Raw genomic sequence first — 27,982 nt, forward strand, 5'->3', positions numbered from 1 at the left:
TTTATACATTAAGGAAAAAGCTTCCTTTATTTTCACCCCCAATGTGCTATCATAGGACTTCTCCCAGACTCAGAGAGGCAACACACCATCCCGTGCTACACATGCACTGCCCCGGCGAGCACAGACAGGCTGGGAACCACCCACGCACTCACACACGGAAAAAATGAAACACAACAGAAACCCAGACGTGGGACAGCGTGCATTTCCACCCACACCACTGCTCTCTGACTGCACGGCTCTGCCCCAGCTCCCAAACCTTGGCAGGGTTCATATCCAGCACTCCTGAGGTGGGGGCAGAAGATTCCCACTCTCTCACCCCCTCCCATGGCACTGCCACTTTGGGGCCAGTCCCAGGGACATCCTGCTCCAGTTTGCCAAGGCTGGGAGGTGACACTGCTTGAGCTGTGTTAGTGACAGGGTCCAAGTGGCTCTTGCTTACCACAGGGACCCACTTAGAGGCCATCAGAGATGTCCGACATTACCCTTTCCCTTATGGGAGCTGATACAAACTGCAGTGTCACGAGGTCACCTGGGCAGAACTTGGCCAAATTCATCTCAATCTCCCCATTAAAAGTTGGACACCTGAAGCACGAGCAATCTGAGGGCCAGCTGCAACACCAAACTCCAAGAAATCAGGAGATAAAACCACCTTTGGCCTCAGTGAAACAGTTTTTACTCGAGGAAAAACACAGAGATAGAGCAACCCGTTTTAAACATCCTTGCAGTGCCAGAGCAGGGGCCACAACCCTGGCCCCAAAGATCCCTCAGCTGCCTGGGCAGAGCAGGATGTGAGCAGCAAGAGCTGCAGATGTCAGAGCCCTGCCTTTCCTCACAGCCTGCAACGTGCACCCCTTGTCACCAGGACACCACAGACTGCAAACGCGTGTGCCTTCAGAGTGGGAAAGCACATGGCTACTTGGGGCACATGCAGGTTTTGGTTTTTCAAGACAAGGGAAATAAATTCAGCCTTAGGAAGAGCACAGGAACACGAGTGTGGCAGCCAGGGGACACAGGAGGAGCACACGTGCCTGGGAGCAGAAAGCCAGCGTGGGGGTATCCGAGTGCAAGGGTCTCCCAGGTGCCTGTGTGACACCAGGCAAAGGTCACAGCACCAGCTCTAACTCTCAGACTCAGACCTTGATTTCCCCTCCCTTCCACTATGCAGCTGACACAAGGAGCCAATAAAGATAAGGAATCACCTCGTCACTTGAACCAAGAGTTGTCTCCAGGGGTTCAGTGCCCTCAGAAGGGGAGCAGCAGTGTTGCAGGTGTGATGTTCATTTCCTCAGAGGGGCTTGTGAGCCACCTGTGAGGAAAGGAGGGAGTGAGCAGATTCCACCTGCCCACACCACACTGTGGGGCTGCAATCACCCCCCAGATCAATGCTCACATCTAATACTCAGAACTAATCCAAGGCAAAATGTTGTTTGAGAACAAGAATTAAAGCTTTCAAGAAACAGCACCTTCAGCAGGTTCACTCCAATCCCAACACGTGCCCAGATCCAGGGAACAGCCAGGTGCCCACCAGACTGCAAGTGCAAGTGTCAGGCAGTTCAAATCCTGTGGGGCCACTTCTATGCAGGCAGTTTCTGACCTTATACTTGTTTCTAACAGATTTCTGAAGAGAGATTTCAGCTGATGGTGATCTGAACAACTGAACCTCTGAAATACGAACAAAATCCATGGCCCAATCCTTCCTCTGTTGGACACAAGGAACTCCCACTGGCCCCACGAGGTCCATCCATGTGCACCCAGGTACCAGTCCTTCGTAGCTGCAATGAAGGATTCCCCCATTCCAAACCAGCCACAAAAACAAAAGCAGCCAAGAGCAGCGAGGGCAAAGCCATGCAGTGTGCAGCTCTGACACAGGGAAAAGCCTTCACTGGGCAGATCTGGAAGAAGGTAAAGGGAGCTTTGCATATTCCTGTGTCTTTGGCAGATGGCTGTTCCAGCCTGGTTCTTTTGGGCAGGATGGTGCTGCAGGGCTCACTCCCCCTGTTTGTGGGGTCAGCATTTCAGGATAAATTCACCACAGTGCCTGAGACCAAGCTGCATCCCCTCACACTGCACTTTGCAGTCCAGAACGGGAGGAGAACATGCTGGAGGAACAGCAGAGCAGCCCAAATATTCTGCAATCCCTCCCCTAACGTGAGCCCACTCAGAGCCTCAGTGCAGCCCCAAGCCCAGATGACAAAGGCAGAAGAAGAGGAGGTGACAGTGGGACCCAGCTGGGGGTGTCAACTCCCGCTCTGTGCTCCAGAACACACGGATCAGCCTCTAAGCTACACCTCAGCACAGGAGAAACAAATGCGAACTTATGCTCTGAAAGAGAGAGGGGAGACTCCAAATGAAAAGGACAGGATGTCTGTGAAGCTTTGCAACTATCAGCAGGTGAATTACAGCTACAGAGATTCCTCTTGGCACACAGCTCCAGGCACAGCTACTGCACACGAGAGTGAACAAAAAGGGATTTTTAACTGCTAACCACACAGGACAGACAGCTCAGGAACTTGAATAAATCAGTTTCTTATCAACATGGGTGTGTATTTGTGTACTTCATGTACAAGAGGGAAGGGAGATGAGCCCTCCATGTTATCCCAGAAGTCCCAGTGTCTCCCTCTCCAATTCTGATACCAAGACCTGTCCATAACGTGGCTCCCAACGACACGCAGGACAACTTAAAAGCAACACCCAAACCAAAAGGAAAAGAGGAAATAAAAGAATAAAAAGTTGGTAACTAAAACCAGCAGATGCTGTTAAAAACGCAGTGCTGGGTGCAGACCCAACCTGGCATTAAAAAAGCCTGACAGAAGCAGTCCCTGCACAAACCCCAGCAGGTGCTGAGCCAGTCCTGTTCAGCAGCAAACCAGGACACTCTGGGAAAATGCACGCTGTCCCTTAGGAAAAAAAAACAAAAAAAAAAAGAACAAGAAACAGACAGAAATTAAACATTTGCTCAAACTACAACCGCTCTGTAGGCAAAATATTCTTTTTTTAAAGATGGCTTTTAAATTTTCATTTTTAAACTTCTTTTTAAGCTACCTAATTACACGTGAAGATGATTTCTAAAAACCCATAGTGTTGGTGTCTCTTCTTCCTCATAGCATTTACACCACTCTGAAATCCAGCAGTCACACATGCATACTCAGGTTTTGGATTTTCCTCTGGAAACAGCTAGTCTTAAGTTACTGGGCTTTTGTTTTTTCTTCTTTTCCAGAACACGGAGGCAGAGAAGGGGGGTCCACGCTGTGTCTGTCTGCCACATGAATCCCCCTCCCTTCCCCCAAAAGTCAGCTTTTTCTTAAATTCTCCTCTTGTCGATACCCGTTTTGTGTTTTTGTGTTTTAAGACTGTCCGAAGTGATAAGGACCGTGGAAACCCTGAAAGAAAGTTGGAGACATAATCAATTTTCAACAGGCAAGAAACAAAATGCTCAGTGCTCAGCTCCAAAGAGTGCCCAGCCCAGCCCAGGGCTTCCCACCAACCCCACTGTGGCTCCGAGGACACTCTGAAAGCACACGCTCCAGGGCTGGCTTCCCCAGAGAGGGCAGATGCCACCACTTACCTCTGTCAGATGTTTTTTAGGCCAAGGCCACAAAATAACTTGTGTTTTCTACACCAACATTTCCTATAGATGCTGTAACACCTGCAGGCCCAGCCCCTGCAGCCTCCCCAGTCTGTCCCACAGACATGGGGCTGTAACTGGGTAAGAGGCTATGCCAGGAAAAAACCCAAAGAAAAATAAAATCTACATTCCCACAAGTGCCATGTGTGCCTCCTCAAGTGACAATGCACATTTTCCTCCAGTGAATCAACCAGAGCATTTACCAAAACCCCCAAAATGCTTCCTAGAGAATCCATTTCCCTCCTTTACATCCTGAAGTGAGTCACTAAATGTCAGATGTAGTCACAGGTCTCAAATTAACAGGAACTCCTTTTGTAACTTCTATTGTCAGATCAGTTATCTGGGGTTTCATCAGGAAGCAGAAGAAAGACCAACAGGCAGCAAGGGATGCCCCAGCTCACAGCAGATGAAGTTTGTCAGTACAACCCCCACACAAACCCAGACAGACACTGAGGTCAAGAGGGAGATGAGGGAGAAAAACTTGTTGTATCTCATGGCAGAGCTGGAAGATCATTATGCAAATGCTTCTAAACACAGTCCAGCTCTTCCCAGCACACTCTGGGTAAGGCAGTGAGAGCCCAAACCATTCCTGTTCTGGCTGAATGGGAAGTTCTGACCTCAGTTTTCACCACTCTGACTTTAACAGGGCAAATTTCCTAAGAAGTACCATTTCCTTCTTGTTCTACAACTTCAAAACCCCCTCACTGCAGGAGCCAGGGCTGTGGAGCCATGAGTAGGAACACGGACTGTGTAAAGACTCAGCATCAGTGGCAAAGCCCAGGCTGGAGAGCTCTGCTGCAGATCTGACTGGGAAGGAAGGGCCATGAACAGTCTGTAATCTTGCCACAGCTGGAGAGAAAAAGTTCATTCTTGGGGATATAATCAGGTGGTAAATACAAGCAAATGGCAAAATGAAGCAGCTCTCAGCAGCTTTCAGAATCCAACCAAGAGGAGGATCAGCAGACAATTAACCAGGACATCTCCTGAACTGCGTGGGAAGTATGAAAGACTGGGAACGTGGAAATTGCTGTTTGCAGACAGAAATACATGCAAGTGATGGAAAAACAAACACATTTCTACCCCAGGAATATGCTGCAGTGCCAGTTTGTAAGGCTTTTCAAAAGAGAACAGCCAGCAGATTCCAGCATGACAGTTCACCTGAGGAAGGAGATGCTCATCAAAACCCAGAGATTGAGAAATCCAACATTTCCAAAAATACAGAGAAATCCAACATTTCCAAAAATACACTCACTGAAACAGGGGGAAGAGGAGAAGCAGGAGAGAAACATTAAGATGGTGCATAAAAAAGGACAGGGGAAAAGCAATGTATAGACAGGATCCCAAGCAGTCTCACCTCACAGGGATTAAGCTATTGTGCTTAGCACTCAGCAGAAGGAAAACAGGATTTGCTGCTGATTTCCTGCACAGACACATTTGCCAGAATTTGCTTCATCTTTGAGTTACCTGCACAGGAGGCTTTGTTTGAGGCACTGCCTGGTGAGCTGAGGAGGGGTTTAACCACCCCCTGCCCCTCTGCTGGGACCACCCTTACCCTGTGTCACCTCATGGAGGATGCCAGAGGCAAAACAAACTTGCTTGCTGTAATTTGGGGGTTCCACAGGCATCCCCTGTTGTGTAAGGAACTGCCAGTCACCCTCAGTCTGACACCAGAGCAGCTCATTTGTGCTTTTGGATGCAGAGACCCTGTGCAGTCACCCTGAGCTGGCTTGCAGGGAAAGCCTCTGGATCTCCACAGAATGGTTTCTGGAGCACCTAATTTGAAGCTACGGAATTATGCAAACTGTGTCAGTTAAACCCAGAGTTTAGCTCAGCACCAGAGATTCCTCAGCATGTACAGCTCTGCACCACCTGCCACCCTGCACTGAACACCTGCCACCAGGAATGAGCTCCCCTGGCAATGCCATGACCGTGGTCAGCTCCTCCTGGCACAAGGAATTCCACCATGGAAAAGCCCCAAATCTTTCCTTTTGGAATTGCCACTCTTCACTGCATTGCACCTACCCGAGATTCATTACTGAACAGGAGAACTTGGCAAAATTGAACCCCACTTGCATCTTTAAGCTGAGTGAGAGCTGCTTTAATGCAGACCTGTGCAGGTGACTCCACCTCCCCTGTCCCATGACATTTAGTCACCATGCACAATGTAAGGGTTTGATACCAGAAAACTTGAATTACTGCTGCAATGCAAATACCAAACCCCTGTATGAGATTTTCAAGCCTAATTATCCCCTCCATGCAACATTTTACATCACAAACATGCAAAAATAATTCTGCAGATAATTGCAGTTTTTCCAAGTTGTTTCAATGGAAGGATTATTCCCAGTATTTTTGGTGCCTTCCCATTCTATCCTCCAAGTGGGATCACTGTCATTATGAAAAGCTGAGCTGCAGCTTTGCAAACTTGCTTTCAGTTCTTCCAGAATGTTCCCCAGAAGTAACTGCTGCCTGGCTGGTGGGAGCACTGGCTCTTCACACAGAGCAGTGTGTGAAAGCACAGGACTGTGATTTTCCAAGCATGACAACTACTGGTATAAATTATCATTTGACTCGTGCCTCTAGAAAGGAGGTGAGATGTTTTGTGAATTAAAACCCTTTGTGAATACTGAGCTCTGCAAACCGAGGTACCTGTGCTGGGAACAAAGCGAGGATTAAGTGAATCTTTCACAAACCATCACACACAGGCTTTCAGACAGCTCTTTATTTCACCTCTGTGACTGAGTCACCAGCAATGCAGGTACACTTCCAGGGACAGGAGGTGGATGCACAGCAATACAGGAGTCTCCCAGTGGGCACTGACAGTGGCCCCAGCCCAGGCTGCAGGTCCCCATCCCCTCAGGCCGCTCCTACCCCGCGCTGCTCCAACCTCGCTTACGTAAACTGAGCACAAACAGAGAACAAAGCATCCAGCACTTGTGTTTTATTCCATGCATGCTGTGCAAACATGGCGTGGCTGCGAGACCACCAGGAAGTTCAGGACCTTCTGGGAGCAGGCACTGGCAGGGCTGGGTCAGGTGCCTGTGGGTGAGGAGGGGCAGGGCTCAGGTACCTGAGTTCCCATGCACAACTCCCTGATGTGCTGCTGGGATAAACAACAGGCAACTCTGCTGGGCTGCAATGGAACAAAGTTAAGCTAAAACCAGATTATCTGGCTCTTCCCACCGTCTGGAAGGACATGGATTTCACAGATGAGCTGACATGCAGCACCCAAACCACCAATGTCTCTCACTAGAGAGGGAAACCAGCTCATGCCAGGCTGCAGTGCTGTGGGAGCTCCAAGTCCAACCTTCTCCAACTGTGTCTAAATGGATGGAACCACACGGTGACCAGCCCAGAGTGAAGCCCAGACACCAAGATGGAAAGGGCTTCAAAACATGTTTGGGGCATCATCCTCATGCATAAAGACAGTCTGATGCCCAGTTTCCAGTAAAAGTATTTCTGTCTATAGTTTACAGAGGTACTCCAAAAATCTGCAAATTGGAGGCCCTGGTTTGGGAGAAGCATGGCTTTAGAAGCAGCAACAACATTTAAGCTCAAAGAGGGGAAGCCAGTTAAAGGCTCCAAGGACACAGGGTTGGTTTCCCTTTATGTACAGAAAGCTGCCAAGTAGCTCAACTCCACACAGAACACAGGGAGATGGGGAGCATAAACACAGCAGGAAAAAAGGAGTTCAGATTTTAAAGCTGTGAACTCCAAATATGTTTCTATTTCACTGGGCTTTGAAGAGCAGCACAAGCAATGACCAGGACAGCCAGGCACCATTTGCTTAGGTGGGGATGATGCTCAGTGTCCTGTCTGGGCAAATCTTTGCAGTATCACAACCTCCAGGTGCAGTTTTCTGCATGACATAGAGAGAAGTGATTCCTCATTTCATCTGGGCAGCAGGTTCAGATACAGATCTGTGGATTTTATACAGAGATGTTAAGTACAATCTAAGTGTCAGGATATGGCTATTCATTTCTGATCTTCTCAAACATGGAAATGTGTACACTTCTTTCCTCAGTTAAGCAATTAAACTCTAATTCCCAGGCACTGTAAGACTGGATCTTGGGCTTTTAATGGAAAAGCCAGTCACAAGAGAGCAGCAGTGACTGTGCAGGGTTGCTATGAGACAGGAGTAAATAGGAGAAAGCTGTATCAACCTCAGATCTCTGGAGAATCCAGAGAAAGTGACTGCCAGAGAATAAAGTATCTGTGCATGGGGATTTCTGGGCATCCTATCCTGCACTTAGGCACATCTTTACATCTAAGAACATGCAAAAACTCCACTGGGAACAGATTTAACAACAACATGCTTCAAGCAAAGCCCTGGCAGACCCTGGCCTGCAGCCTCCCCACAGTGAGTGTGGATGGTGGGCAGGGGGCCCCAGGGAGGTGGGTGCCATAGCAGGAATAAAGGGCACACAGCTTGCTCCACCCATGCCACAGGTTTCATCTTACCCACTTACAGGGAATTCTGTGTCTGGTTTTGTTTGTTTTTCCCCAGGACACTCAAACCACCCACTCTGCTGTGTATAAAAGCATTTTGAATGTTTCCAGGTGTGAAGTGCTGCTGTACTTGTCTAACCCAGCAGCAGATGGCACGTTGGTGTTGCCACGATCCTGACTCCAACGGGGAGCTCTGGAGGACAAGTCACACCTGCTCAGTGCACCAGAGGGAGAATTAATTCCGACAAGGTCTGGCAGCTTCGAGAATGTTTTACACCTGCAGATGCCAGAAACTGCTCGTTTTATCTCAAAGATTTCATGGTCTCATGCACTGCATGACTGGGTGTCCCCAGTGTCTGTCAGCAGAGGAAGCCTCCACAGGCAGCTGAGAATTATTTAGGCTTATTTTACTTCTAAATACAGGACACAGGCTCTTCTCAACACTTTAACTAAACCTGAACCATCTCCTTCACTCACCAAAGGGCCTGGGGATTCCCTCCCTCTTCCAGGTACGTGAAAGGAGACAAAAATATCAGAGATCCTGCCCAAGATAAATAAAATCCAGGAATTCTTGGAGTCTGTGGCACTGCCTAAGCAACCCACAGTGCTCTTCTGTCTGCTCTAGAACCTGAAATAAAGCCTTTCACATCAATATTCAGTCACAGGGCAGCAAGTCCCAATGCAGTAGTTTTCCTTCTCCTCTGCAGCAGCAGAGTACAGGTCAGATCCCCTGGGGATGTGGAGAAGACGGGCCAGGTAGAGCTTTTCCCAACAGGAACTGGAGCTCCATCTGTTCCTCAGGTAATTCAATACTCCTGACATCACCTCTAATAACCCCTTTGCTGCTCCAGTAGCATCTCCAGCTGGGTACACCATGCACACAAAGGGGAAAAATCAAACAAAACTGCATCTCCTTTTCCCAGAGGCCTGGTCAGGGAATGGGGTGAATGTTCACCTGACCATTTCAAACCAGACCAGGCATCTGGGATGTCCAACTCCCTCAAACTTGTTTACTACAGAACCAGTATTGTACCAATATGAATATTGGGTCTGTGGCAGAAAACTTCCTGCTCTGGGCAGGATGGGCAAGGCTGGAACAGGACTCAGATCTTCAGACCTACCAGAACAGCCTCCAAAGGATAAAATAATTTGTCTTAGTATGTCACAAACAAAAGAACTGCAGTAGAGAAAAAAAACCACCCAAAAATCAAGTAGCTTTTCCATATCCCCCACCCCCAAGCAAAAAAGGGACTATAAAGTTGTCCCTTCTGAAGCCAGCAAACAAAATGTCTGCTTTAATCTCAGACAATCCACCTCAAATCCACCCAAGAATATTCTGTAAATACAAAAAGAAACAAACAACAAACAACCCTAAAGAAGGAAAAAGGGGAGGAAAGGTCACCTGCCCTACATTTGGTGTTAGATTATAAACCCCCATTTCCTCAGAGCACGGAGCTCTGGGTTACCAGCTAAACCAGCTCACTTCAACCTTGTGACACCTCTCAGCTGGTGCTTCACTCTCCTGCTGGCTTCTCTCCCACAGCACAGCTGCTCCTTGCCAGGGGCTCTGGTTCCTCATACCCACGCTCTCTGAAGGCAGTCCCAGCCCAGCCCCTTGGGGAGCACCATGACCCCAGCACGCAGCCACTACAGCAGCAACTCTCAGCACTGCCACTTCAGGTGGTGTTTCACCAACAGCTCATCACTTCCCAAGCCATCCACTCCACTGCTATGAGCAGGGCCTGGCAAGCAGGAGCCAGCCCAGAGATGGTGTTTGGGACCACTAAGGGGAGGCAGTCAGGCTCACCCCACACATGCCAGCCATAAAAAATGCACAGCCCTGGGGTAAAGGTCACTAAAACAGGATCCACTGGCACAGGACGGGCAGGTCATCCAGGGAGGAACTAAAGTGCTGTAGGTGAACTAACATTAGGGCTTTATTAAGTCATTCAGCAACCAAGTGTTATTGTCCTACACAGCCTGCTCAAAGTACAGTAAAGCATTTTTAAAGGATTTAAAAAATCAAACTAGTTTGACATACGACAGTACACACCTACACATACTGCTGCATTAACAGGTGGATTCTGAATTGTAAATAATCCTGCAATTTATTTTTCACACACAAGCAAATAAAAACAGTCAAAATATCACTCAGACTCATATAGCATCCACCAAGCAAGCTTTTGAGAGAGATTTAAAGTAAAGATAATTTAAAAGTCACCTACAATTATGAACAAGACAAGGACACAGACAGGAACGGTCCTTTGATTGACTGTTCCTGCAGGCAGCTTCTGCGATCAAATGGTGTGCTCTGGAGTCTCCCCACACCAGCTAAAAAGAAGTTATCTGGCTAATCTGAAGTTTGAGGGTGTGGTTATTTGTTGTCTGTTCAAAATTATGTCAAACTCAGGACACATCTAGAGAGATATTTTGACTTATTTGCACACGCAACTGGAGCAGGCTCCAGCCACTTGCAGTTACAGCACCCAAACAAGGTTATATAAATTTTAAGAAGGACTTGAAGCAAAACCAAAAAGGTGGATCTGGTAGAGTCTATCAGAGGCAAAAAATATTTTAATATAACATGAGGACTTGGCAGAGTCAGACAGTCAAATTCAGAACCTTCCTTAGCAGGTCTGGCAGAAGCAGAAGGAAAGGGCTTTGCAGTTTGGAAGGAAGAGCAATTACACACCTGCCAGGCTCCTCCCCTACCCGTTCTCCTGCTCGCCCAGGGCACCTACCTTACTGTACGTCACTACCGACAAGTTGTTCGAGTGACTGCTGGGGGAGAGATTTACAGAGTTTTGTGACAGTCCATTCTGATCTTGTTCGATTTGGTCAGGAGCAGGCCCCCATGTGTTTTTGCTGATTGTGCCTAGCTCGGAACCCCCAGGGTCTTTTAGGTTGTTTTCATCTGGTTGCCTGTTCTTCTGTGGAGAGGCGAATGGGTTAAAGTTTCCTTCTACCTTGCGATGCGGCTGCGTGTTGAACTCTGTTTCAAAGGATGACAGCTGCTGTGTGACACCCAGAAGTCCTCCAACTTCCACGCTGAGGATCACCCAGATGACATCTGTGGAAAGATACACGTTTGGGTTGTCACTAGATAGGAGTTTATCAAGAAGGGTCAGAAGGAGCAAATGAGTTCCATCCTTTACACTAGCAAGAAAAAGATTTATTGCTTAAAGCACATTTTTACAAAGCCTCAGCAATACTGGTTCCAGTGCCCCCAGTTTAACAGGCCTGGGATCAGCAGTTTGAATTTTAGGAGCCAATTGAGGACAGTGGGATTCTACACCTTAAGGGCACATGACTTGCTTAGGGAACTCCACACCCTGCTAGGGCCAGGACCCCTACTACACACCACTAACTCCCCCCGTGCACAACTCCCCCCACTGAAAACTGTACAAACACCCCCACTGAGCCCTGCATTCACACACCACTCATCCTTGTACACACACATACCATTGGATTGTACTGCACAACCACCACGGACCCCCTGCACACACCACCACTGACCCCCTGCACACACAACCACCACTGACCCCCTGCACAGCCCCATCCCCGTCCCCCCAAAGGCGGCTCTGGAGCGGCCCCGCAGCGCCCTCTGCCGCTCTCTCACGGCCTTGCGGCCCAGGTCCCGCCCCGGGTGGCACCGCCGGGCCCCCGCCCCAAAACGGGACGAACGTCCGGGCCCTGGGATCGCCTGGGGGCAGCCCCAGCAAAGCCACCAGCTCGGCTGCAGGGCAAGAGTCACTCGAACTCAGAGCTTGGCGGCCAAAGGGGTTCAATCTTCAGGTCGTGTTCTGGCGAAAGTGACAACTTCTGGCAATGCAGGGACGAGATTCTCCCATTGTCCAGGGCTGGGAACCCTCTGGAAACCCTGGGAAATCCTCGGCTTTGTGAGCATACAGGACCAGCAACACAAACTGGACAGGCTGTCCCACCTGCATGGGGAAATCCCTCAGGGACACACTGTGTCCCCTCCAGACAATGAGGAGCTGCGTGGCAGTGCCAGTAATGCCAGCCCCCTCCTTCTGGCACTGGTATTTTTGCCTCCATGTGCCAACACCGCTCACTCAAACCCTGAAACTTGGGATACTCCCAGCTGCCAACAGAGACACAAAGATGTTCTCAGTGTAAACTAAAGCTGGCAGAAAAGGGAGGGAAGGCTGCACTGAAGGCAGATGTTTGAGGCTCAGGCTGAAGCACCAGGCAAAATAGCCAAATGTGCTCTTTAAACAGAGAAACAGCTCACAGGGGATGCACTAAATCACTGCGTTAAACCCTGGGCATTAACTTCTCACATGAGGCTTTCACCACTATTTTATGCTCATATGCAGTTCACAGAGTCAAGCAATGGAAAACTGGGAAAGAATCTCAACAAGGACCGACCAGGAAAGAGTCTCCATGAGAGCTGTGCACATCCCTTTGTTTTCCAGAGTTTTATGTAATCTGTAATTTGTTCCAGTGCTTAGAAAACACTGACCAAGACAACAAAGCAGCTCTCTTGATGTTTTCCTCCACTCTGTGTTGTGTATTTAAGCCCAGGGCTGGCAGACCTCTGCCCTCTGCTCCATTTTGTGTCTGTGGTGTCCCCAGTGGGGCCGCGGGCAGGGAAGGGGCTGCTCACCTCCGTAGTAGAGTCCCGTGGCAGTGCACATCCGCCACTGTCCCTGATACATCCCGGCGGTGCTGGGGCTGCACATCTGCACACTGACATCAGCCATCTCCTGCGGCTCCAGGGACCTCACCATCACCATGTTCACGTGGCCAAACTGGTCTCCACCGACATACTTCAGGCAAACCCCTGGGGGCCACGCCTCCGTCCCTGGGATTAGACAGGACAGGGAATTACTGACAGCGCACCAGGAAAAGCTTTGCCTGTTTGTGTAAGACTGGTTGAAACATGCTTGTTAAAACAGTTGTGCAATTGTTGGATGGTCAAAGGGAACCAAGATACACAGGACACAGCAGCAGTGGATGCTGAGGAAACCTGGCTTTCAGAGCAGGCTTAATTGGTGCATTTAGGGACCAGCAGAACAATTCCTATTTGAGTAATCTCTACGTCTTTGTTACACAAAAAAATTCTCAAAGTCACAGTGTAACAGCTTAAAAAAAACAAAAAAAAACCTTAACCTATACACACCTCCCGCAGAGACAAGGGCAGGGCTGTGTTGTGTGCCCCTATTTCTGCCTCCCTCCATAAAGCTCCTGAACCATACCACATCAAATACCTGTTATTTATACAAAGTGTTGGCAATGTGTCCTTTCAGGGATTCATTTATTTCTAAGCCTGTTAGGAGTCTCAAGAGGAACTCATAGTTTGAGCTGTAACTGAAGTGCCAGCACTATTTCCTAAAGGGATTTATTCCTCTCCTTGCACCAACCCTTTTCTCAGGCTTGTGCAAAGGTGGCAAGAAGGGCTGTGAACACACAATTTATCTGTGGAGATCCATGTTTAGACTGCAGACACCGGGACTGACAGCGTGACCTGGCAATCAGAGAGACAGAAAACAGCTCCTGCGTGCAGGCACCGCTGCCAAAGATAACAAGTGCCGGGGCAGACAGAAAGAAAAAGCCTCTCTTCTGAGACTCATGAAAAATCAGTTTAGCACAATTTTCTTCTGCTTCTTCCCCAGTCACGTCACATGACTCAGCCAAGGACTGAGAACATCTCCTGCTCAGCTGAGGCTGACGGAAATGGCTACGGAAAGCCTGAACCACCATGAAGCCTGGAACTGCTCCGTCTGGTCCGAGGCGAGCGCACTGGAGGCTGCTCTGACCTCACATCACCTCGAGGAGCATCCTTTGCAACAGCTTGCCTGCTAATTTAATCCCTGTGGATACTCCAGTGAAGACAGAGCAAGGACTGATTTTCTTGTCAAGTCCTTATTTTGGAATTCCCAACCTCGCAGGGAGAGCAGGATGTGCACGAGTGCAGCGGGATGCTCAGCGTGGGGGATGTAGCAGTACAGCTGGAAAGGTGCTGAGAGAGCAGGGCTCTGAAAGGGGAGCTGGGTGTCTGGCTGACCTCAGCCTGGGGCATGGGGCACTTGAGCATGAAGCCTCATCTGCAGAGGTTGGCAGCCCAGCAACATGGTTTAGTTTAAATTATTTATGTGATTTTTATCAGGTTTAATGGCTTTAGGCTTGCAAGGTGCCTAGAACGCTGCAACTGATAAGCCTCATAAAATGAAATTATGATTATGTCATTCTATTTCAGTACACTCATCTCTCAGGAGATGATAAATTGCAGAGAGTGTCCTGCAGAGCCAGCAGCAGCTGGGGGCAGAGTGGGGAGAGGAAGCCAGGCCGTTAAACCCTGCTGCTCTTTCAGCAATGGTTCTAATACAAACTGCTCCTTTGGCAGACAAGGCAGCACCGTCCTGCAGGTACCAGAGCAGGGCATTGTTTTTTACTGACACACATGAGAACCTGACTGAACTGAGCTCACAGCTCACACGCCTCAAACTGACAATCTCTGAGCTCTGCCTGTCACACTCATCAGACCTGCAACGCTCCGGTGACACACGCCTCAGGTATTTTGTGTTCTAGAACTGAAGTCATGTAATCAAGGACTCCTGTAGAGCTGTTAAAAACCTTGGCTCTGCTTCAGTTATCTGCCTAACAAGTAGATATTATCTGGAAACATTACAGCCCTTTGATACTATACCTTAATTAAACAAAGAATGGTTTTCAAATGCTGCAGTGCTCCTCACACTGCACAGTCATAACCAGCATGAGAAGCTGCACTTCACTAACCCTCGGCAGAGTGGTTGTACCAAGGCCTGGCCTCCAGCACCACTGTTAGGGCATGGATGGATGGTCTGACAAGCCAGGTTCAAACCACACAGAGGCCAAAACAGGAAATCCTAAATCAAGATGAGCTCCTGCCCCCCATTTTAGAAAGCCAGGGATTTCAGAAGGTGAAACATTCTAAAAACAATGAAACATCCCCTGAACTAGGATCCTAAATTAAGGCTGAATTTGCATCCAGGAAATGGCACATCAGAGGAACAAGGAAGGGAGGAGTCAGCCCAAGATAGAGGTGTAGTCATAACACACACAAATTGAGATACTAAGAGTGGAGAAACAAGACCTATCACACTTACTAGATTTGTAAGAGATGTATTTGGGACAGTTATAAAAAAAATTGCCAGTCAACTTTTCACAGTACTGGAGTTCAAGCAAGTTCCATGTTTCACCCTTCCATTGTACTTTCAAACAGAAGGAGGCAGAAAAAGTACACTGAAATATTAAATCCTTCCTCTAGAACACATTCTCTAGAAATCAGTGTTCTTAAACACACTAATGAAATACTCTTAGATTTTTAGTGTGGATATTCTGTCCAAGTACTGCAGCGATTCACAAGCAGAAATACTGAGAGAGCTGAACCTGATGACTCCCAGCATCACACCTTGGTGTGAGATTGTTCTCCCCCACACAAGTACAAGCAGGTCAATTAAATTCAGACACACTTAAATGTTCATGCAACATCCCCTCGCTGCACTGCTTGAGGACAAGGGCTTCCTTCACATCCATGGATCTCATTTTCCTCTCTGACTGCATCCCATTGGATCAGGCACTGGGAATGCGCTTTGCCCAGCCTCACTTCCTGGATCCCAGGCACTGCTTTGACTTATTTCAAACTGGAATGTGGTCTCTCCAGCCCTGCATCCTCTCACAACATGAAAAGGCAATTCTGCCCAAAGTGGACCTGCCACATGACCCTTGTGTCACTGCCTCTACAAGTTTCCTAGAGTTTGTTTGTGTGGTGGCACAAGGAACAAGACTGGTGACCTGACCAAGCTGCCCATCCCACCACAAAATGTTTGTGCCAACCCAGGAAGGGAACTTGCATGGGCTGGCAACACCTCAGGGTGGCTCCAGCCCAGGTGAGTGCACACAAGCTTCCTGCCTCAAGGCAGCATCCCTCCCACTGGATCCCAGCACCTGCAGCTAAAAGGCCTCACCTGTATTCTGTATCCTCCATGTTTTTGTAAACTGGGTATCAGGAGGGATGGACTCTCCTTCACCTATGGTGACATCTTCCACAAATGACATGGAGGGGACATTGATGTTTGGACTCTCAAAATCATAGTAGGCTCCAATGGCAGCTTGTAAATTCCTGAAAAGGAAAAAAAGCACATTACAACCTGAAGCACAGTTGGGTCAGGCCCTTTGCACAGGTCATATGTCATCCTAAACAGGTCAGCATAAATATCCAGACTGTAATAACTCTGCTGCTCATATGTTTTTAAAAGCTTTTATCTCTATTACATATGGATTCTTTACGATAACAGAGCTCAAAATACGGCACTTCTTCTTGCCAGGGACACTGGCTTAGATCTCTTTTCTACTCTGCTTCTACTTTCCCTGGAAACTTTGGAACTTAAGTTTGGCCTCTACTCCAACAGTTCTTTATGAACTTGCTGAACAGTTCAGGTGACACCAAGAGAAGAGCCATGTCACAAACACTGGGCAATTTCTTCACACCAGCCTTGTTACCTCAGCTAATTTCAAAAGGACCAACCAAACCTCTCCATTTTATTTTGGCACACAAGGTTCAAAAGGAGCACAAGAGGAGCAAAACACGAAGATAAATAACTCTCAGGGCCAAAGGGCACCAGTAGCTACAGATAATAACTCCAGCCTTGCTGGAGTTTTTGAAACACAGCATCAGGTACAAACTGTTTATTTATCAATAAAGGGCCTGTTCAGCTCTCAGTAGTCACAACTTGCAGCAACTTACAAACCACCTGAGTCAAAAGTTCTCACTGAATAAAGATAAATGACAGTGCAAGCCTGTGATATATTAAGGACATTCAGAAAGCCACAATGCTATTGATTCCTGAGCCATGGTGTAGCTACAACTCATGATAATTAATGTGAGAAGAAGAACAGGCAGGCAGGAAGAGGATTCATGAGCCTTAGCTCAGTTCCACGATATACTATTAAGTCATTATGTAAGTGTTTGGCAAGTAACGTAATTCCTCTGTTTATACATGTCTGAGAGGTTATGGCCCTGATTTACATGTTGTGAGTGGGTGCTGTGAAAATGGAGATGAGTAAAATCTCCCCAAACGCAATGGGCATAACAAGTGCTTTTTTTATTCATGACTGCAGAAATCTGTGTTGCTTTTCTAAGCAGGATAGAAAAAAAACCCCAAACCCAAGACTTCAGGAACTGGGAACCACCACCTAAAACCAAAGCCCTGCAGAAGCTGCTCTGTGTGGGCACAGTGACATATTGAGGGGCTGGATAGTGGTGGGGTGTCATGTGTCCGAGTCAGACAGCCAAGGTGAAAGCAAGAGAAACATTTGCAGCGTGACCCTGAGCAAGAGCAAACACAGGGCTTTGTGGGGCTGCTTGCCAGCTGGAAAGAGGTTTGAAACAGTGAGTAAAGAAACTGCCTCCTGTTCAATTCCTACAGTGTTCATGGCAAAAAACATTCAAATCAGACACATTCTGGATAAAATCTGAACTGCATGGGAGCAGTGTCACTTTCTCCTCACAGAAAACTCAGGGGACCCAAAGTGCAGCAGCTGACTGGGGGCAACAGCAAGGGGGTAGAGCTGCAGTGGGGGCACTGGGAGAGGACCCAAAGAGCCCCATCAGTTTTGCAATCAATCCATCCATCCCAGCACCAGCAGATAATCACTGTGTGAGTCACAGGAGTTGCTGACATTCTGCTAAGGAGGCACTGGAGGAATGTCCTGCACAACATGGCCACAGGGATAGATCAGCAATTCAGCAACCCCAGCGTCACAGCCAGACCTTTGCCATCCGTGCCGAGCGGACTTTGGTCCAACACAGGAGCCACCGGTCCCGTGCTGTGGCCACAACTCTGAATTCCAGAGCAGAAACCATTACTCAGCCTGAGGCGTTTTCTACTCAGGAGTGTCAGGGCTCTATTTAATCCCGCCAGCTCAGTCAAATGCTGCAGGAAGGGGCCATGTCACATTAGCCAGTAAACAGAGACAAATGCTCAGTTTTACGTCACCAACCGCCTGTTGCTTATACACTGCACAAGATTTACATAACTCACACCAGGGCTGTGCCAAGAGACTCCTGCTCGCTCACCCAGCTAACACCATGAGCTGGAGCTTAGTTTGCACCAGGATTTCATCCTGTAGTACAGCAATCCAAGGCAAAAGGTATTGTAGGAGATACAAAAGACAGCAATGCAGCTCTTTCTCTCCTAATCCACTACTACATAACTACATTTTCAGATGGACCACAACACCTTGTGAGCGATCGTTCTGGAGTCAGTGGTACTGACATTTTATTGACACTGAGAGGAAAAAATAAAAGCTCTGAGGGGCGTATTTCTACTGCAACTCTTTGCAAGGCAGCCTGGCTGTGTTTATTTGCTGGGCTGCAAACAGGCCTCAGAAGGTAGTGGGCTATTTGTGCACACAGGCCTGGGGCCAGCACTCCCATCCCGGGGTCATATTTCAGTGCGCTTTGCCATTGGGAAACAACAACACTCCTCTGCAGCATCGAGTTAAAAACTAACTAAAGAACAACACATGCTGGAAACACAAATGGATTTGCCCCATTTGTGATCAAATATTCCCAAACCCACCTCCCCACTCCCACCGCATGATCTGTGTGATGGGGGATGTCGGGGGTGAGCCCTTCTATGTGTTTCAACGCCTCTTGGACTTCCCAGTAGAGAACTAAAAAGAAGCTTCCAGAAATTGAAGAGAAATTCACAGTGGCAAAAGCCAAAGTCAGGATGACAAAGCAAATCTGCCTTGAGTTCACGTTCTTTGACACAGACAACCCCAGGAGATAGGGACAGAGCAGCTGCGCTCTGTGCCACAGGCACCCCCAGCTCACACCACCACTGGCTCTGTCCTACTCCTCCCTCAAGAGACAGTGCTCCCGTCCTCCCTGGCCCCAAAAGCCCCAAGATCAGTGCAGAGCAGCACTCTGGGGAAAATGCCACTTGCAGAGGTGAACTCTCTGCAGTCTGGCAATGTGCAGGCAGCTGAACCCAAGCAGCACACCCTGCACTCACCCTTCTGCCAGCCACAGGCACAGCATCAGGGCAGCCCACAACCAAGTGTGACCCTAATGACAGAGATGCCTTAGGGCACACACACTCAAGGCCTTGAGATCAGTCTATTTTTAAATACATATTTGGGGTTTTTTAGGTCTTTGCCCAGCTGTGACTGCATAGCCCCAGCTGCAGACACAGCAGGGACAGTCACAAGGGTCAGCCCTCAGAGGCTCCAGTTATCATCTAAAGGCTTCTGCTCACACATCCCTGCCTGCTTGATTTCACTCCTCAGTGTGACTTACACCACACTACTTACTACCCTCTGCTCTCTGCAATAGGAGATAAATTACTATTATAAACCAAACAACTCTGCAAATCCAGCCAGTGTAATTGACATGATTGAGCTCTCCTAATTACAGGGATGCAGCTCTTTCTTCACAGGGCCCTCCAGGTCTCAGGCCTTACCTTCCCAAAATTAAGCAATTTTTCCATTTTTAGAGCAGTCCTGGACCACAGCAGTTTGTAGCCCTGCCACACTTACAGAGCAGGTCTGACAGGATCCAGCTCCCAGGAAAAGCCTGCAGTCACAAGTCACCCCAGTGATGGGGTGAGCCCAGGACTCAGCACTGTGCTCAATTTTAGCCCTAAGAGCAAGATTCCAGAAAGAGACAGAGGAGTAGGAAGCAAGTACAGGTTGGAGCTCCACATTATCAACCAAATCCACTCTAACTCTGGGTATCCCTCTCCTTCCTCTCCAAGGGCATCCCATACCTCCTGGGCAACAAGTGCTTTTCCCACACAACACCAAAGTGTTCCTTTCCAGATCAATCCTTCTGCTCTGCTGCTTCATTTCAAGCCTCAGGAGCTAAATTACAATAGTCAAGTTAAAACCTTCTCTGCTAATAGCTCTGGTGACATCCCTTAATAACTCCTAAGTGATAGCAAAGAGGTGGCTCATCTTGAGCCCTTCTTTCCCTTCCCTGTTTTGTCCAGACAGCCTTTTGTTATGTTAAACCAATATATTCAGCCATTAATTAATTAAAGTAATGCAGTGTTCAAAATTAAAAAGAAACTCTTCCAAATCAGTTCACAAACTCAAGGCCTCCTTACACAACCTTCCTGTCCTGCAAACAACCAACAGCATACAGGTAAATGGAAATTGTCTTTTGATTGCTTGTATCAGACTTTCTTGGGAGACTGAAGACACTGAAGCACAGAGGCTGCTGAGGCCTCACGCAAAGCAGGGCACAGACCCCAAATCCTTCTGCTCCCCAGAATAAGGAGAATTCTTTCAGCATAGAGAAGTTCAGTATCTTGGAAGAAAAGCAGTACAAGCAGGTGCTTCAAACATACAAGACAAGGGACATTAAAATTTGAACTATAAATGTCACAGGAATCTGCAAGCTTTGTCAAATTACTTGATGAGCAAGCCAAAGACAAAGATGTAATTTTTTTAAAGAACAGATTTTTAGGGGGTAAAAATTCAAATAAAATCACAGCTTAGGCTCAAAATCCAGCCTGCAAATTTCCCTCTCTGGCTCTTGCCCATGCCCACAGCACAGCACCCACCATGGCCCACTCCTGGGGAGCACTGCAGGGCTCTGCTTCTCCTGAGCTGTTGGAGAACACAACAGACAGAATGCTCCCTGCAATGGCACCTTCCCTTTGGGATTTCAGATGGAGGCAGCCCTCAGGCCATGCAGGGACAGCCAGCAATATTTCTTATTCAACAAATGGACTTGGTCATTGGAAGGAAGGTGCCAAGGTCTGTCCCCGTGGAGGGTGAGGGGAGCAGGCAGGTGCCCTCAGCACTCACAGGGTGCAGTGTTTTGTCATGAGCCAAGCAACTCAGGTGACATCTCCTGGAAATATGCAATGTAGACACTGGGCAGTGCTAAACAGCACAATAAAATCTCCAGCACAGACACGTGATGTAGGACACCTCAGACTCCTTTGTAACTCAAGTCTCCACCTTCACAGAGCTCCTCTCGCTCTCCAAATGCAGTTTGTAACCAGGCACCACAGCTCCCCATAAGGTGTCTATTGTTAAAAACCACAAATAAGCTCTGCAGCAGATGGACAGTTTCTCACTCCCAAATAATGGAACTTCTCTACATGATACAGGGGGGAGAGACTAAAAATGTATATGGGAGACATCCAAGTGAGGCAACCCCCGTTTGTCTCTTCATTTCCACAATCTAGCTGGATGTTCCTTACCCCAGCTCTTGGGGACCTGGACTGCTGATAATCCAGCCTGGGACACCTCCAACAGCTTCTCTTGCTCCTGAAGCAGGAGATGCCTCACTCCAAGCCTTGGAGAAGGCCGAAGGGGGTGGGGGAACAAGAAGCACATCAGGCTGCAGGGAAGCACTTCTACCTGGAGCTTTCAATTCCAACCTTCAACAGGGATGACACATGGCAATTAAGTGCAAAGTCTCAAGTTGTTTTGAAGGGCTGGAATTTTAATCAGTGAATATCTTTCAGCAGACAGAATTTCAGAAAGCAAAATTACTGTGTCAGTTTTCTTCGTTCTTGACCCCTCTTACACTAAAGTTACACGAAATTCTATGTATGAAGTTGGGAAACTACATCAGATGTCTGATGATGGAAAAGGATCACTGAGAGAAGCTGAAAGCTTTAAGCTGAATTTACACAGCTGAAGGTGGCGGGGGGGAAGATCTGACTAATTTAAAGTTTATGTATTTTTTCACATGAAGAGACAGAAAAACATTGCATTGTTTTAGCTGAAAGCAGCAGTTCCACATACAAGTGGGGTGTTCTAGGAAGGAGACAGAAACCTGTGGTGACAGAAGCAACCCTGTGTCTGCAGGGGCAGCATGAGAGAAACTGAGAGCCCACAGGAGAGGCACAGGCTCCTCAGAACACCAAACCATCAAAGGAACTCACCTTCCCTGAGCAGCTTTAATGTGCACAGAAACACCAACAGCAGCTGCTGAAACCTTCCTGAGATACCTGCACAGGGCTGAGCACATCACCTGAGCACAGCAAAGCACCTGAGCACAGGAAAAGCACCTGAGCACAGGAAAAGCACCTGAGCACAACCCCTTGCCCAACAGCAGCACCACAATAATGGTGCTACAAGCAGGAGTCCCCAGAACCATCCCCAGCAGCTGAGCCCTCCCAAAGCAGTTGGTCCCAGCAGCTTTAAGAGGGGGTAAAATATCCTGAGAATGTCCCAGCAGGAGCTGCCACTGAAAACAGGCAACAGCTCTTCCCAGTGGAAAGTCATTGAGAGCTGCCAGTACACAGGAGATTGTGGAACTGCCAATTCCTCAGTACAAACCATGTTACCAATCTATAATTGTCTGATGAAAGTGAAAGGGGATTAAGCTACAGAAACTGTCTGAGAACAAGTTGGGGCATGTAAGGCAGAGTCCAGCTGGACCAAAATTATATTGTACCCAATCCCCAATTCTGCTATAGTTACCTGCTTATGCTTTCATGCCACAGGCACCAAATTTTTCAATGCTTTGTACCTTAGAGCACAATTATAGTATGTTCCACAGTTATAAATACAATTTCTTTAGAGTCTAGATTTCATTCAAAATAATCAGGTCAAACACTTGAGTTGCTCTGGAGAAGAGGTGTGGGTTTGGAGGTTTTTTTTATGCACTAGATAAAAGCTTCTAAGAAAATATTTTTAAATTGTTTAATTCTGTAATGTTGCTATTTTTAGTAGCATTAGGAGACAGCTGTGGACACAGAGAGGCAGCAGCTTGGGATGGTTCACAGGCACTAAGAGACACCCACAGTGTTTCAAGTGAGCCACAACAGACCAAACAGTTTAAAACCTTTTTTCCCTCCCCAACCCAAGGGTGTAAATGACCCTGCACCCACCAGAATCCACAGAGCTCCCCAGGCTGTCCGGACATCCTGGTGACAGCACATCAGCAACCACCAGATCTGCTTCTGGGGTGCCACTTCTGCCTGTGAGGACAGCGTGTCACCAACTGGGTTACAGTAAGATGGACATCAAGTCCAAAGCCTCAGCTTCCTTCTTCCCTAATAAAGTTTATCAACACCCCATCAGTGTTTTGAGGCAACCCTTCTCACCAGATTTGGCCCAGCTGGTGACCATAAACAAATATTAACCCAGCCAGAGTCACAGCAAGACACAGATTGCTGGACAAACGTGTACTGAGTCACAGAAAGAACACGGGACTCTGGTCTCTGTCACCTGATAAGGATGAGGGGAACTCCCACCCACTGCTGTCACTGCCCCATGGATGCTGGGTGAGAACAAAAACCCACAGGCATGCCCAGGGCAGGATGATTTATGGGCAGAATCAGGTCTGTTTCCTGCCTCCTCCTTGACACCCAAAGGGAAGGGGGGTCAAAACCCAGCTCGAGGTCTGTGCTGAGCAGTGGGGAAGTTTTCCTCACGTTTGTCAGAACGTGGATTCAATTTGAAGAGCAGACCAAACATCTGTTCTCAGAGGACACCTGCGTGCTGCAGGTGTCTGCAAACACCTGAGGTTAAAAATCAGGAGCAATGCTGGTGTGAGCCATGTGGGAAACACATCCTATGGGAGTGAATCCCCTTGAATCCCCAGCGTGTTCTGTTAAATTCTGAGTGTCCTGACTTCTCACACAAATATACCTCAAGTATTTCTCTGAGTAGCACCTACACTTCATGTAAGTCATGGGAAAATCAATTAAACCCCTATTAGCTAAACCATGTCTTTAGACTCCCAATTAAGTACATCCACTTCTGGGCAATACAGGTGTTTCACTGTATTTATACAGTGAAAATAAAATAAAATAAAGAATTTGAACAGCCCACCCACAGGGATGGAAATGGGAATCTATAAGACAACTGTAGCACAGAATTGCCTCACACCTGACATGAGAGAGAACAAGGTTCTACTGCAGATTTGTGCAGTATTTTCAGAGATGAACTTATCTTCATGCAAAACATCACCTAGGGAGTGCAAGTTAAACCATGACACAGCTACAAATTCTAAACGGATGAAAAAACCATGAGGATCTCTAGAAGAGATCTGACAACCTTACAAATAATGACCTTTTCACCTAAAGCTGGATCCAAGAAGCTTTGTTACAATAATGCTTTTTTCCCCCCACACACAATGGAAACCATCATTACCTGACACACTTCAATTAAATATCACACCTACTGCTCTGATAAAAATTCAGCTTTCTAAACAAGAGCTAAAAAGAGAATGTAAAGAAATATTACATGTAAATTATTGAAATATACATTCATTCTTCCAAACTGGGAATCTCTGAGCCAGCTACACTAAAATATGGATTTTAAATCCACCATTAGCTACTTCAAACTAATTCACTTTCTCATGGAATTAAAGCAGCTCCAAGCCTCTCACCCACAAAGCTGGCACACACTCCAATTAAAAGAAAATCATTCCATTTTCTTGTCCCAATACAATTTCCACACCAGCTTTAGAGGAATCTTTTTTTTCGAGGACTTTTATGGAGCTGCAGAAGCTCCCTGTGAAGGCCAGCCAAGGCCAAAGGGGTTCAGACCCACTCCTGCCCACCTCACAGATCACTGTGAGCTGCAGGCAACACGTGGGGCTTCCCTGCACCACAAAAACCCTCCCTCCCACCTGTGCTGGGGCCCCACATCTGGAGGGGAGGGAGCAGAGCCAAGGTTACTGAGGGAGATTTGATACTGGATGCAACAGTAGCAAAATGCCCTCCCCACTCCACTGCCCAGGGTTTCCTCCCAAGGAAGAAACGTTTTCAGCACCAAAACAGTTCATTTTTGGTTCTGCTTTTTGAACAAAGAAGTTCACTTTTGATTTTAGGCTGAAAGTGAAAGCTCAGCCTCTCCCTCTGCAGCCTCTCTGAATGGAAAATAAATAACTAAATAGTAAAGCAGGCTGGTGTGTGCTGCTGCTGGGGAATGTACAGCCAGGATCTCGGGAATCAGATTCATGCAGCAAGAAGGCAAGAAGGCAGCACAGAAAACAGACATAACTCTAGGAAAGTGTTTAATAAATACCAGGGAAAGACAAAGGGTTTAACCTGTATTTCCTGCAGATCAAGGAACAGCCTCTGAAACTTTGGATGCAGATGTTCAACCCAAAACATTTTTGCAGCACTTAATAAAGCCAGCTGGCAGTTCCTTAGCACTGCCCAAGCCTGACAGAGGTCTGAAGGGGCACTGGGCATTCCTGGGAACTGGAAAAGTGGACACAGACGTGTAGAGACTACTTACAGGTATTTGTCCCCAGTCAGTCACTAATTTTTCCCCCTAGATTGGCCAAACAAGCTATTTAAAAATAATTCCTTTATTCCAGCAGTACTGCTCATTCACTGTAAGTTCCTCTGACCACAATTCCTAATGATGCTGCTGGAAATGGTCTTTGAAAGCACATTAAGCTCTGAGTGTTCCCTACAGTGCGTGAAAGACACGAAGTGGGGAAGGACCCGTGGGTCTGGAGACGACAGTTATTGCCAAAGAGCAGCTTTCACACCTGGGAACAAGTTCTAGTGAAACTATTTATGTGTTTGTTAATTAACTCACACATGGGACATTGCTACAGAGAACCTGGAACACCCAACACGTGCATTTGTGTCACCCCACCATGAGCTCCCTCACCATTTCCTGCAGGTGAACATCAACCCTGATGCAGGAGGAAGGGATCAGCCCTGAAAGAACGTGCCAGGCCTTTGCCACTTGGAAAAGTGACCTGATAGTCTCATCAAGACAAATTATTTGCATGACATGCTGGTACCAGAAGGTTCTGACCCTAATCCCGGGCCACACAAGGCAAACCTGGTAGGGCACCTGAATCACCTGGGCAGCGTGGATTGCACAGGGCCCCTCAATGACATGGGAAAGGCGCTTCCAGAAGAGGAGCACGTGTCCTGATTGTCCCTGCTGAGGGACAGTGGGGTTAGTGCAGGGTCAGCCCAGCAGGGCCAACGACCCCGTGGCCATGCAGGAAGGGGAGGGAGCTGGGCAGTGGGGCAGGCACAGGGCACAGCACAGCACAGCACCAAGCTGGGGGAGAAGGAGCAGCCCCTGCCAGGCTGAGAACGGGCACTCACAGGGGCTCTGAGCCCTCTCAGAGCAGTCCCAGCCCGTGTTTGTTTGCACACATCTCACCACCCCAACAGGCACGTGCCCACCCAGCCACAAGACTTACCAAATTGCATTAAAAAACGTGAAAACAGATCTTTACAGAACCAAAATACTGAAGCTGGGAAATTAAGGCTATTTCAACCACTTCAGTCAGTTCTGAGGCTGGATTTGAAATGCTGTTATTTCAAACAAGAATTCAATATTCCTGAATGAAAAAGAGCTGCTTCAGCACAAACCAGGAGCACTCTGGCTACACAGAGCATCTTCAGGAGTAACTTTCAGGGAACTCTGTTCCCTGCTCTCCCCAGGAACCTCACAGAACCCCCAGGATTACAGTGCAGTGTCAGTTTTAGTCATATCACCAACACATGGATGAGCTGGGAAAGCATCTTCTGCTGGAAGCCAACTGTTTTTTCCAAGCAAACTCCTGAACTCCTCGAGACCTTCTTTCATATTGCATCAGCTTACAAAACACAAGGAATTACTTGCTATTCCCCTACTCCTTCTGCAGATGCTTATTTGCCACTAAAATTCAACACGGAGCTGTAGGAGGAAGAAAAAACCAAAACCAAAAAGCCGACAAAGTTGTCTCACTACTGTTTATAAACTCAACAATTCCACACAAGTTTTCCCCCAACTGTTGATATTCTGACCTCCCCTTGGATTTCAAAGTTTTCAAAGCCGAGGTCTCTGGGTTTGATGTTTTACCTCTAAGCAGAACTTAGCTAAGTGATCCCTCTGTTCACCGTGTCTGAAACACACGGCACTCATTTGCTCTCCTGCAGCCCCCACCTTGCAGAACTTTCAGGTGAACACACTTTGGAGATGGGCTGAGAGGGCTCCAAACGAGCCAAACCCCCCGACAGAGAAGAGCAGCTGCTCCACGACATCTTTTTTACAGTTCCCGAGCTCACTGCACCAGAACACTCCTGTGTGCTGTTTTTCACGCTTGTACCGAATATCTCCCCTGTTTTTCTCGAGCTACAGCCTCGCTGATAACCCGCGCCTACTTTTTCCTTCGGCAGGGCCACAGAGCCTTTATCAAGACAAACACACACCCGAGAGTCAGAAGATTTAGAGAGACCCTCAGTGCACAGACAGACGCTGAGTTTTTCCCAAACACCCCGGTAACTCTCACACGTGCACCGCGGCTGCTTCCAGGCTCCTCCAGCGCCTTTCTGCCACAATTTCCCTCCCTCTGAAGCTGCCTCAAACTCGGGGCGCCACAGCCCATCCCCGAACGCAGGCTCACACGCCCCGTGGATCTATTCGCCACCCCAACAGCTCCGCGGCCCTCGCACCAGCGAACCCGCACCCCGGGCTGGGGCCGAGAGTCAGCCCCGGCCGCCCCGGCCCCGTCCCGCTCCCGCAGCGCCATGGGAGCCGCCTCCGGCCCGGCCAGGGGACAGAGGGCCCAGCACAAACACCGCCCGTTCCCCCCCGCCCCGCCGGGGCCCTGGGGCGACCGGGCCGGGGGGGGGCCGGGCTCGCGGCCCCTCGGCCCCGCGAGCCCCCTCAGGCCGTCCCGCCCGCCCCCCCCAGCCCCGGCCCCGGGCCCGCACCAGTTGGTCATGTCGAGGAAGAAGGCGCAGCCGGCGGGGCTGAGCTGGAAGCCGAGCAGGCGCTGGAACTCGCCGATCAGCACGTCCTTGTCGGTGGTGCCGAGGCAGCTGAACTTCTGCATGAGCTCCGCGTCCAGGTCCACGTCCATGCCCTCCATGGCCGGGGGTCCCGGGGGCTCCGCGGCCGGGCCGGGGCCGCCTCAGCGCCGCGCGCGCGGGGGGGGCGCGCGGGGGGCGGGCGGGCGGAGGG

At 48.5% G+C, this 27,982-nt stretch overlaps 1 protein-coding gene across 1 annotated transcript; it reads right to left on the reverse strand.

Annotated features, from left to right (window-relative positions):
* On the reverse strand, nucleotides 1-27,958 carry ILRUN (inflammation and lipid regulator with UBA-like and NBR1-like domains). The gene is made up of 5 exons (XM_036398214.2): nucleotides 27,733-27,958; nucleotides 16,045-16,199; nucleotides 12,702-12,899; nucleotides 10,813-11,141; nucleotides 1-3,380 (listed from the first exon to the last, which is right to left on the reverse strand). The coding sequence occupies exons 1-5, from the start codon at nucleotides 27,888-27,890 to the stop codon at nucleotides 3,345-3,347; spliced, it is 876 nt and encodes a 291-aa protein (XP_036254107.1). The 5' UTR covers nucleotides 27,891-27,958; the 3' UTR covers nucleotides 1-3,344.
* Between the last annotated feature and the right edge of the window lie 24 nt (nucleotides 27,959-27,982).

The sequence above is a fragment of the Molothrus ater genome, chromosome 25 (genome assembly GCF_012460135.2).
Source record: "Molothrus ater isolate BHLD 08-10-18 breed brown headed cowbird chromosome 25, BPBGC_Mater_1.1, whole genome shotgun sequence".
NCBI classification, from domain to species: Eukaryota; Metazoa; Chordata; class Aves; order Passeriformes; family Icteridae; genus Molothrus; species Molothrus ater.

Excerpts from the sequence above, each read along its gene's own strand:
- ILRUN (XM_036398214.2), bottom strand. The coding sequence starts at position 27,890 with ATGGAGGGCATGGACGTGGACCTGGACGCGGAGCTCATGCAGAAGTTC. Across the intron at positions 11,142-12,701 it reads CACGGGACTCTACTACGGAG|ATGTCATCTGGGTGATCCTC; the intron begins GTGAGCAGCCCC and ends ATCTTTCCACAG. Across the intron at positions 3,381-10,812 it reads CGGTAGTGACGTACAGTAAG|GGTTTCCACGGTCCTTATCA; the intron begins GTAGGTGCCCTG and ends ACTTTCTTTCAG.